General features: G+C 38.1%; 1 protein-coding gene across 1 annotated transcript in view; it reads left to right on the top strand.

Annotated features, from left to right (window-relative positions):
• The window catches only part of SLC27A6 (solute carrier family 27 member 6), a 76,847-nt gene that overhangs the window by 48,475 nt on the left and 15,797 nt on the right, over positions 1-12,575 (top strand). The window contains exon 5 of the mRNA XM_005909322.2: positions 2,345-2,539. Coding sequence (XP_005909384.2) covers positions 2,345-2,539 — 195 coding nt within the window. The remainder of the gene's footprint in view (positions 1-2,344; positions 2,540-12,575) is intronic.

The raw sequence follows: 12,575 nt of genomic DNA, 5'->3' as shown, positions 1-12,575 counted from the left end.
GTATTGTGTTCCCAAATGCAGGCTTAGGTTCAAACTTATCCACTCTGCTTAGTCACATGCCTCTTATCTCTTCACTTTTCAGGTTGAGAAATTACCTTTCCCATTCTCTGTGTTCTTTAAAGTTAATAGATTAAAATCTCCTTTAAGACTGAGAAGGAACTGAGATAAAGAATGTTCATTGGGCCATTTTTAATTGTGTCAGGGACATTGTGTTCTCTACCTTATTATTATTGCTGACTTATTATTATTTCTTGTTATTTTATATTACTTTTGTAAGGATAATGGTACATCAGAGGGAATCATGGTTTTACCATGACTAAGCTGATATTATATCCTAACTGTAACTTTTTAATTGAGGTATAATGAACATAAACATATTAGTTTTAGGTATGCAATATAATGATTCAGTATATTGTATGTATTGCAAATTGATCACCAGTGTAAGTCTAATTAACATTCAAGACCATACATAGTTTCAAATTTTCTTTTCCTTGTGATAAGAACTTTAAGATTTACAGTGGCCCTTGAACAACATGGATTTGAACTGCAAAGGTCCACTTACTCGGAGATTTTTTTCAGTAGTAAATATCATAGTATTACATGATCTGCTGTTGTTGAATCTGGGAATGTGGAACTGATGATACTAAGGACCAGCTAGAAGTTATGTTTGGATTTTCTACTGCATGGTGGGTCCTTGTCCTTAATCCCTGGTTGTTTGAGTCAACTCTGGTGCCTCAGACGATAAAGCATCTGCCTACAATGAGGGAGATCTGGGTTCAATCCCTGAGTCAGGAAGATCTCCTGGAGAAGGAAATGGCAACCCACTCCAGTATTCTTGCTTGGAAAATCCCATGGATGGAGGAACCTGGTAGGCTGCAATCCATGGGATCGCAAAGAGTCGAACATGAGTGAGCAACTTCACTTTCTACTCTCTTAGCAACTTTCAAATATGCAATTCAGTATTGTTAATTATAGTCACCACGCTGTGTTGTGCATCCCCAGGACTTGCTTATTTTATGACTAGAGATGTGTACATTTTGACCCCCTTCACCCGTTTTTGCTCACTCCTTACCCTGCCCCTGGCAACCACCAATATGTTTTCTGTTTAGGGTTTTGGGGTTTTGTTTTTGCTGCTGTTTGTTTGTTTTTCAGATGCCACATATATATGAGATCATACAGTATTTATCTTTCTGTGTCTGACTTATTTCACTTAGCATAATGCCCTCAAAGTCCATCTATGTTGGCAAGATTTCATTCTTCTTTGTGATGGAATAATATTCACATGTATCTATCTCACATTTTCTTCATCCATCTGTTGATGGGCATTAGGGTCTTCCATGTCTTGGCTTTTGTAAATAATGCCACAGTGAATATTTGTTATTGATCTTCAGTAGCCATTCATGTCTGACTCTTTGCAACCCTGTGGACTGCAGTATGCCAGGCTTTCTTGTCCTTCACTCTCTCCTTGAGTTGTATCCATTGAGTCAGTGATGCCATCCAACCATCTCATCCTCTGTCGCTCCCTTGTCCTCTTGCCTTCAACCTTTCCCAGCATCAGTATCTTTTCCAATGAGCTGGCTCTTCTTATCAGGTGGCCAAAGTATTGGAACTTCAGCTTCAGCATCAGTCTTTCCAATGAATATTCAGAGTTGATTTCCTTTAGGATTGACTGGTTTGATCTCCTTGCTGTCCAAGGGACTCTCGAGTCTTCTTCATTCAGCACCACAGTTCGAAAGCATCAATTCTTTGACACTCAGCCTTCTTTATGTTCCACCTCTCACATCCATACATGATTACTGGAAAAACCATAGCTTTGTCTATATAGACCTTTGTCAGCAAAATTTCTTTGTCTCTGCTTTTTAAAATGCTGTCCAGGTTTGTCATAGCTTTTCTTCCAAGAAGCAAGCATCTTTTAATTTCATGGCTGCAGTTACTGTCCACAGTGCTTTTGAAGCCCAAGAAAATAAAGTCTGTCACTGTTTCCATTTTTTCCCCATCTTCATGAGGTGCACTTTATTGGATCACATGGTAGTTCTGTTTTTAAATTTTTGAGGAACCTCCATTCTGGTAAGGAAGAAAATATATATCAGGGAAAATAAGACTTCAGCATCTCAAATTTAGGAAGAGATTTTCCCAGATATAGGAAAATAAAAGCTGTATTACTCTGGGCCAGTGTTAGCTCATTAGCTACGGGACCCAGTTATGCCACAGACTTACATGAATTTTTTTACTCCTTTCCATATACAACTTACTTCTGGATTGTTGCCATTTAAGTAATAGCAATGACAGAAAGAATTGGGAATTGAAATTAATAAATTAAGAGGAAAATGTTTTCTTCTAACAGAGGGAAGGAGAAAAGGATCATCGGGTGCGTTTGGCAATTGGAAATGGAGCACGCAGTGATGTATGGAGAGAATTCTTAGACAGATTTGGAAATATTAAGATGTGTGAGTTTTATGGAGCTACTGAAGGAAACATTAACTTCATGAATCACACTGGGAAAATTGGATCAGTCGGGAGAGCGACTTTCTTCCACAAAGTAAGTACAATAAAAAAGAGATATATTGAGATCTGCTAATCTCTCTTCTAGACTTTATACTGTAACTTATAGTAAATATTATCACTTTTTTAAAAAAAATTAAGAACTCCTCTAAATAACATAGTTGCCTCTAGGTAAACTGTGGTGCCATAGATTATGAAAACCTTGCCTATCTCCCATCTTTTTCCTCTGTAATATGGGGATAATGATAGTTCTTTTGCTCAGTTTTCAAATTTCACGATAAAATGTATAAACAGCAAGCATAGGTCCTGATATATATTAATTTGATTCTTTTCATTTTCTGTGTTTTCCATCCACAATTTCTACTGTCATTCATTTTTATATCACTCAAAAATTATATGTAGGCTTCTAATATATAGTTTCCTTAAAAACTATGCCAAGATATTACTAACATTTTAAAAGTAGCCAAGGAATTACCTTCTTAGGAGTAAAACACAGCTGATTTCGCAATAGCAACCATGGAAGACAAAATATAGTGGACAGATACCTTCATCTTGCTTGGAGAAAATAATTATCAAATACAATTTATATTCAATAATAATATTTTTAAAGAATAAAAATGAAAATTTGAAATAAGCAAATCCTCAAGGGGAAATAAGCAAATCCAGAATCACAGTAGAATATTTTATCTCTTTGATAGAACATGCAAAAATTTTTTCAATGATATAATGTATTAAATAATACAATAAAGAAACTACTTGCACTGATGAACATACATAGGACACTGAATTTTAAAACTGCTGAATATCCATTATTTTTAAGCATTTACAAAACATTCACAAAGATTACAGGACCACTTAGTGAATTCCAGCAAATTTCATAGGATCAAATATATATGGATTATGTTCTCTGATAACAGCTTAATTAAGATAGAAATGTTTAAAATAACAGCTAGATCTTTTCCTAAATATTTGAAAATGAAGCATCTCTAAATATCTATAAGTCAAAGAAAAATTATAATAGAAAAATAAAAAATAGAAAATAATTTAAGCCAAATGATAATGAAAATGTTACATTGAAGAATAAGAATAATAACTGAAGAGTGAAAATTAGTGAGCTAAATATCCATTTTTATAAGTTAATTTTTAAAAACAGCTAAAACAAACTCAAAGAATATAAAAGGAAGGAAATGATAAAGAGCATAATTTAAAGAAGTAGAAAAGAAGCATTTAGTGAGTATCAAAAGAGATAAAAGTGTAATTTTTAAAAGTAAAGAAATAGATTCAAAGCTGGTATTAATTGCTCTGATATTTGAAACTTAAATAAGGTACAAACTGTTTTTATAAATATGTTCTTTGGGATTGTGAAGGTCTTATTGACACTTTAGAAATTCATGTGAATTGTGAACAAATATAATTGGTGGAATAATAAGTGCTGATATTATCAAGTACTACATTCTTTATGATTAGTTTTCTCAGTGGATTGCACTGGTTCCATTAAAAATTTGCTATTAATATTAAACATTTTTGGTGAAGCTGAGTCATTCCTAAGTAATTATGTAGTAGGAATACAATGAAGCTTGACTTCATTGTAATTTTCTAATATATTAAAGTCCCTGTCAGACTGTTATAATGCATAATACAGGAAGTTATGATTGTCTCTAGTTTATTTGGAAAAACTTCTGATTTTTTTTTTTCAGTTTGGAAATGGAAGAAAAAAAAGTACCTATGAATTCTAGTCTTTTATCATTCATTTGCATATTGTTTCATTATGTAACAGGCAATCAGAAAAAAATTAGACCAATAATTGTTTCATAATTATATGAGGAAATTTGATAAGTGTGTCTCTCAAAAATTTAAACCTATTGGAGGCTTACAGTTACCCTCTCAGAAAGAAGTCAGCCTCTAAACAGAGGTAGGATGTTATAACCACAAGAAAAAGATAAAGTAGCAGCACAAAGTTCCTGTGACCCAAATGTCCTTCTTGTGTGCTGTGTTTCCTATTTATTTAAATGCATGAAGGGAGGTGTGTCCCATAAATGGCTCCAAAGCAAATAATATAAAAAATTTGGTGACAGTTCAATTGAGAGACATCCACATAAAAGTTGTAGACTGACTTCTCCTTTTCTATGCCCAGTAATTATAACTGGGAAGGAACAAACATGAAATCGAAAGAAATAAAACTTGAAAAAAAAGAAGGAAGAAATAGAATCTAAATAAAAAACTGCTAAAAAAAATATGGATGAATATCAAAATAAGTCCCCCCAAATAGCCAGAAAATGTTTAGAAAAATGATTTCCCATGGTTCAAAAACTTGTAATTATATTCTGTTTAAAAATAAGAGCTCAAAGGAAAGTGCAGGAAAGGCATAAATCAACCAAAGGAGTTGAATAGTAGCCATGCTCAACCCAAAGGAGAAAAATATAAGGGAAAAATGAAAATGTTACAGAGCTAAACATCACACTGAAGGACTTAAAAATAAATAAGACTGTAAACACTACTAGGGAGCAAGATGGATGGGATTAAGGAGTCACACAAACAATATAAAGAATAAGCAAATAATAATATAAAATACATGAAAAAGATAAAATGAAAACATAGACAATGATCTGACATGTGCTTAATTTGTGTTCCTACAGAAAAAAAAAAAAAAAAAAAAACTCAAAGTGAAAAAAACTACTTGAAACCTAATAGAAGAAAACTTCCTGAAAATAAAGATTTGAATGTTTAGCAAAAAGAGCACATATTTCAGGGTGGAATATATGGTACAGAATGATTATCAGAAAATATTTTCCAGTGAAATTACTAAATATAAATTGAAGAACCATAAGCAGATGCTAAGGCAGAAAAAGCAAAAGATGTACAAAGTAGAGGGTGAAGATATGAAATGGCTCAGGCATCTTTCAAATGAAAACATCACACCCAGTTCCCCCCCGAAAGGGAAAGTAATGTTTTCAGCTAAGAATGCTAGTTTAATGAAGTTGTCCTGCAAATCCAAATGCAACAAAATGGCATCCTCAAACTTGTAAGAAATCAGAGAACGTAATTCCTATGTACTTACAGGAATATACTACTGCTTTATATTCACTGAATGAAAAATTCTGGTGAACATGAAGATAAAGCAGTCTTTAGAAATGAAGGAACCACCTTCTATTAAAAGGTTCGATTGAATCCAATTAAATGTAGAAGATTTAAAACTCTGAATTACATTTGTAGATGGAATGGAAATGTAAATCCTGACAATATAGAAATATTCATGACTAACAAAAATGGGAATTGGGTGGGAAGAAAGAAGAAGGTATAAGTGCTAATTATCTTCATCTTTCATGGTGGTAAATCCATAGATACAAAAAGTAAAGTATGAGATTTGGTAAAAAGGCTTCTTTCCTTCACATTTATATAAACATTTTTATTGTCTTAAAGTAAGCATCTTTTGAGCTTTCCTGGTGGCTCAGAGAGTAAAGAATCTGCCTGCAATACAGAAGACCCAAGTTCTATCCCTGGGTTGGGAAGGTCCCCTGGAGAAGGACATGGAAACCCACTCCAGTATTCTTGCCTGGAGAATCCCATGGAGGAAGGAGCCTGGAGGGCTGCAGTCCATAGGGTTGCAAAGAGTCAGACAGGACTGAGCAACTAACACTTTCACTTTCAAGCATCTTTTAGAGACTAGGAAATTTATCCAACTGTGAAGTTAGAAAAAAATTCACAGAGGACAATCTTCACACCTGACTTCAGTTGCAGTTGGGGGTCCCTAAGACCGCCTTTAATAATTTTTGATAATTCACTACAGAAAACTCATCAAAAGTTGATATAATAGTTATATGTATTTCCAGGTCAGGAAGCTTACCCAGTCTTGATGTCCAGAGTTTTTTGGGGGAGTGGGGGTTCTCAGTCATTTAAATCTAGTTGGCTGCTTCTGTAATCAGCCTCCATCTCCCGTCCTTCAGGAAGTCAAGATGTGTGACTACAAACCTCTGTCCTACATAACATTATTGACCTGGCTCAGAGACCCACTCTCAACAGTGTAGTTACTATCTGGCTGCCCAAGGCCCTTAGGCAAGTAAAAATAGTACTATCCATCGTGATATTGCAAGGACTTAAGAGATTATCCCATCGCTCTGGGTTGTCCCAGTGCACTGGCTTTGAGTGCCCTGTTTCATGCATCGAACTTGGACAGGTGATCTATTTCACTTATCAGATTAGATCAGATCAGTCGCTCAGTCGTGTCTGACTCTTTGCGACCCCATGAATCGCAGCATTCCAGGCCTCCCTGTCCATCACCAACTCTTGGAGTTCACTCAGACTCACATCCATCGAGTCAGTGATGCCATCCAGCCATCTCATCCTCTGTCGTCCCCTTCTCCTCCTGTCCCCAATCCCTCCCAGCATCAGAGTCTTTTCCAATGAGTCAACTCTGCGCATGAGGTGGCCAAAATACTGGAGTTTCAGCTTTAGCATCATTCCTTCCAAAGAAATCCCAGGACTGATCTTCAGAATGGACTGGTTGGATCTCCTTGCAGTCCAAGGGACTCTCAAGAGTCTTCTCCAACACCACAGTTCAAAAGCATCAATTCTTCGGCGCTCAGCCTTCTTCACAGTCCAACTCTCACATCCATACACGACCACTGGAAAAACCATAGCCTTAACTAGACGGACCTTTGTTGGCAAAGTAATGTCTCTGCTTTTGAATATGCTGTCTAGGTTGGTCATAACTTTCCTTCCAAGGAGTACCAGCTTAGTTTTGTTGATTTTTGTTATAGTCTCCTTTGTTTCTTTTTCATTTATTTCTGCCTTAATTTTTATGATTTCTTTCCTTCTACTAACCCCAGGGATCTTCATTTCTTCTTTTTCTAGTTGCTTTAGGTGTAAAGTTAGGTTATTTATTTGATTTTTCTCTTGTTTCTTGAGGTAAGCTTGTAATGCTATGAACCTTCCCCTTAGCACTGTTTTTACTGAATCCCATAGGTTTGGGGTTGTTATGTTTTCATTTTCATTTGTTTCTATGCATATTTGATTACCTTTTTGATTTCTTCCATGATTATTTGGTTATTCAGAAGCATGTTATCTAGCCTTCATATATTTGTATTTTTAATAGTTTTTTCCTGTAGCTGACATGTAATCTTACCACATTGTGATCAGCAAAGATGCTTGAAATGATTTCAGTTTTTTTGAATTTAATAAGGTTAGATTTATGGCCCAGGATGTGATCTATCCTGGAGAACATTCTGTATGCACTTGAGAAAAAGGTGAAATTCATTGTTTTGTGGTGAAATGTCCTATAGATATCAATTAGGGCTAACTGGTCCATTGTATCATTTAAAGTTTGTGTTTCCTTGCTAATTTTCTATTTGCTTGATCTATTCATAGGTGTGAGTGGGGTATTAAAGTCTCCCTTTATTATTGTGTTACTGTTAATTTCCCCTTTCATACTTGTCGGCATTTGCCTTACATATTGCAGTGCTCCTATGTTGGGTGCATATATATTTATAATTGTTATATTTTCTTCTTGGATTGATCCTTTGATCATTATGTAGGCAATCTTTTCATCACTTTTATTTCAAAGTCTATTTTATCTGATATGAGTATTGCTACTCCTACTTTGTTTTGGTCTCCATTTGCATGAAATATCTTTTTCCAGCCCTTCACTTTCAGTCTATATGTGTCCCTTGGTTTGAGGTGGGTCTCTTGTAGACAACATATATAGGGGTCTTGTTTTTGTATCCATTCAGCCAGTCTTTGTCTTTTGGTTGGGGCATTCAACCCATTTACTTTTAAGGTAATTATTGATAGTTCAGTTCAGTTCATTTCAGTTGCTCAGTCATGTCCAACTCTTTGTGACCCCATGAATCTCAGCATGCCAGGCCTCCCTGTCCATCACCAACTCCAGGAGTTTACCCAGACTCACGTCCATCGAGTCAGTGATGCCATCCAGCCATCTCATCCTCTGTCGTCCCCTTCTCCTCCTGCCCCCAGTCCCTCCCAGCATCAGGGTCTTTTCCAATGAGTCAACTCTTCGCATGAGGTGGCCAAAGTACTGGAATTTCAGCTTTAGCATCATTTATGATCCTATTACCATTTACTTTGTTGTTTTGGGTTTGAGTTTATAAACCTTTTCTGTATTTCCTATCTAGATAAGATCATTTAGCATTTGTTGAAGAGCTGGTTTGGTGGTGCTGAATTCTCTCAGCTTTTGTTTGTCTGTAAAGCTTTTGATTTCTCCTTCATATTTGAATGAGATCCTCACTGGGTATAGTAATCTGGGTTGTAGATTTTTCTCTTTCATCACTTTAAGTATGTCCTGACATTCCCTTCTGGCCTGAAGAGTTTCTATTGAAAGATCATCTGTTATCCTTATGGGAATCCCTTTGTGTGTTGTTTGTTGCTTTTTCCTTGCTGCTTTTAATATTTGCTCTTTGTGTTTGATCTTTATTAATTTGATTAATATGTGTCTTGGGGTGTTTCACCTTGAGCTGATCCTGTTTGGGACTCTCTGGGTTTCTTGGGTTTGAGTGGCTATTTTCTTCCCCATTTTAGGGAAAGTGAAAGTGAAATGAAGTGAAAGTGAAAGTCGCTCAGTTGTGTCCAACTCTTTGTGATGGAATTCTCCAGATCAAAATACTGGAGTGGGTAGCCTTTCTCTTCTCCAGGGGATCTTCCCAACCCAGGTCTCCCACATTGCAGGTGGATTCTTTACCAGCTAAACCACAAGGGAAGCCCAAGAATATTGGAATGGGTAGCCTATCCCTTCTCCAGCAGATCTTCCTGCTCCAGGAATTGAACCAGGGTTTCCTGCATTGCAGGAGGATCCTTTACCAACAGATTTTTGAGGGAAGCCCCTGTTTTAGAGAAAATACTTGATGAGATAATAGTTGAAAAAAAATTTTTTAGGGAAATTTTCAACTATTATCACTTCAAGTATTTTCTCATGCCCTTTCTTTTTATCTTCTTTTTCTGGGACTCCTGTGATTCAAATGTTGGGGTGTTTAACATTGTCCCAGAAGTCTCTGAGGTTGTCCTTATTTCTTTTCATTCTTTTTTCTTTTTCCCTCTCTGCTTCATTTATTTCCACCATTCTACCTTCCACCTCACTTATCCTGTCTTCTGCCTCAGTTATCCTAATATTGGTTCCCTCCAGAGTGCTTTTGATCCCAGTTATTGCATTATTCATATTGATTTACTCTTCATTATTTCTTCTAGGTTCTTGTTAAACATTTCTTGCATCTTCTCAATCCTTGTCTCAAATCTATTTATCTGTAACTTCATTTTGTTTTCAAGATTTGGGATCATCTTTACTGTCATTATTCTGAATTCTTTTTCAGGTAGAATCCCTATCTCCTCCTCTTTTGTTTGGTTTGGTGGGCATTTATCATGTTCCTTTCTCTGCTGAATATTTCTTTGCCTTTTTATTTTGTTTAGATTGCTGTGTTTGGGGTGGCCTTTCTGTAGGCTGGAAGTTTGTGGTTCCTCTTTATTTTGGAGCCTGCTCCCTTTGGTGGGGTTGGACTAGTGGCTTCTCAAGGTTTCTTGGTTAGGGGAGCTTGCATCTGTTTTCAGGTGGGTGGAGCTGGATCTCTTCTCTCTGGAGTGCAATGAAGTGTCCAGTAGTGAGTTTTTGGGTGTCTGGGTTTGGTATGGCTTTGAGCTGCCTGTCTTTTAATGCTCAGGGCTGTATTTCCTGTTTTCTGGAGAATTAGCATGTATGTCTTGCTCTGGAACTTGTTGGCTCTTGGGTGGAGCTTGGTTTCAGTATATGTATGGAGGCTTTTGGATGAGCTCTTGTCTATTACTATTCCCTGGAATCAGGAGTTCTCTGATGTTCTCAAGTTTTGAGGTTAAGCCTCCAGCCTCTGGTTTTCAGTCTTATTCTTACAGTAGCCTCAAGACTTCTCTACCCATATAACACAGATGATAAAACATCTAGGTTGATGGTGAAACAATTCTATTCTCCACAGTGAGGGATACTCAGATATTCACGGAGGACCAGGAGGAGAAGTTAGTTAGTTAGTTCAGTCGCTCAGTTATGTCTGACTCTTTGTGACCCCATGAATCGCAGCATGTCAGGCCTTCCTGTCCATCACCAACTCCCAGAGTTTACCCAAACTCATGTCCATCAGTTGGTGATGCCATCCAGCCATCTCATCCTCTGTCATCCCCTTCTCCTCCTGCCCCCAATCCCTCCCAGCATCAGGTTCTTTTTCAATGAGTCAACTCTTCGCATGAGGTGGCCAAAGTATTGGAGTTTCAGCCTCAGCATCAGTCCTTCCAATGAACACCCAGGACTGATCTCCTTTAAGATGGACTTATTGGATCTCCAGAGGGGGAGTCAAAAGGGGAGAGAGCAATCTAGCCAATAATCAATTCCCTATGTGCTCTCCACAGTCTGGAACACCCAGAGAGATTCATAGAGTTACATGGAGAAGAGAAGAAGAAGAAGGGTGATAGAGGTGATTAGGAGGAAAAGAGCGGGGAGTCAAAAGGGGAGCGACCAATCTAACCAGTGGTCAATTCCCTAAGTGTTCTCCACAGCCCAGAACACCCAGAGAGATTCACAGAGTTAAGTAGAGAAGAGAAGGGGGAGGGAGGAGATAGAGGTGATCTAGGGGAGAAAAGGAAGAGTCAAAAGGGGAGAGAGCAATCAAGCCAGTAATCACACCCCTAAGTGAGAATGGATACTGAAGATAAGATTCTTAAAGGTACAAAATTGGTAACAAATACCAAAAAGCAAAGAATAAAAATCTAGAGTTTAGACCCTCAAGAATACAATATTAAAAATACAAAACAAAATCAATCACAAAAATTATAAAAAATATATACATGAAATTTGCTTTAAAAATAGGATCTTTTTTTGTAAGGTAAGAGTAGGTTATAAAAATGAAAATTAAAGAAGTAATAAAGAACTTAAATTAAAAAATTTTTTTAAGTCGTAATAGTAAAAGTATATCTAGGAATTTCTCTGGAGCTGTTGTGGGCAGTGTGGGGTCAGTTCAGTTTCAGATAATTCCTTGTTCCAGCTTGTCCTTGTTCTTAAGGTCTATAGGCCCCCTCCAATGCTTGCTACTGCTGCTACTGCTAAGTCAATTCAGTCGTGTCCGACTCTGACTCTGTGAGATCCCTGAGACGGCAGCCCACCAGGCTCCCCCATCCCTGGGATTCTCCAGTCAAGAACACTGGAGTGGGTTGCCATTTCCTTCTCCGATGCATGAAAGTGAAAAGTGAAAGTGAAGTCGCTCAGTCGTGTCTGACTCTTAGCGACCCCATGAACTGTAGCCCACCAGGCTCCTCCGTCCATGGGATTTTCCAGGCAAGAGTACTGGAGTTGGATGCCATTGCCTTCTCCACCTCCAATGCTTAGTCAATGTTAACTGCAGGGTTTTAATCTGTTGCACCTGTCACTTCCAGAGTGGTTCCCTCTTCTTTGTTTATTTTGGCTTCCTCTGTTCGAAAATCTTTTGGTGTCTAATTTCCGGTGTCTGAGGGGGTGAGGGTGGTCTCTTATTTAGGTTCATTTGTTCACTTGTGTTGTGGGGAGGGAGGAACACTGCAAACAAATATCACTGGCATGTGTGGGGAGTGCTCACAGTGGATGGACCACACTGGGTTTGCCCCAGCACACAGCGGCATATGCTTTCCAGGTCTACACTGATCAGGCTCCAGGGTGCTCTGCAGGGCACTGTCCACAGCGGGCCCTGCATTTCACGTACTTCCCAGGTCAAAGCTGCTCAGGTTCAGGTTCTCAGGTACTCCTCAAGGGCACAGACTCAGTTGGGCGTGCATTTTGTGCCCTTCCCAGGTCTGAGCAGCTCAGATGACCAGGTGCTTGGTGAGCGCACTATCCCAGGTAGGCTGTACATCTTAATCACCTCCCCGGCCCTGGCCGCTTGGTTTCCCGGCTGTGCTGTGAGAGCATCATCTCAGGTGCACCATGTATGTCCTCTGAGGAGCTGATATCAAGCTGTGACCCTTCTGGCAGATGTCAACCATCCAAGATCCCAGGAAGACATGGTTAGCAACTGAGAGCCTGCTCACAGTTTGGTGGAAGATGCTGATCTCTGGGTCTCTGGAGCTGAGATTGGAGC

Source organism: Bos mutus, chromosome 7 (genome assembly GCF_027580195.1).
Source record: "Bos mutus isolate GX-2022 chromosome 7, NWIPB_WYAK_1.1, whole genome shotgun sequence".
Classification (NCBI taxonomy): domain Eukaryota; kingdom Metazoa; phylum Chordata; class Mammalia; order Artiodactyla; family Bovidae; genus Bos; species Bos mutus.
Note: the sequence above shows the minus strand (reverse complement) of the source record. Positions and strands in the feature narration are given on the sequence as shown.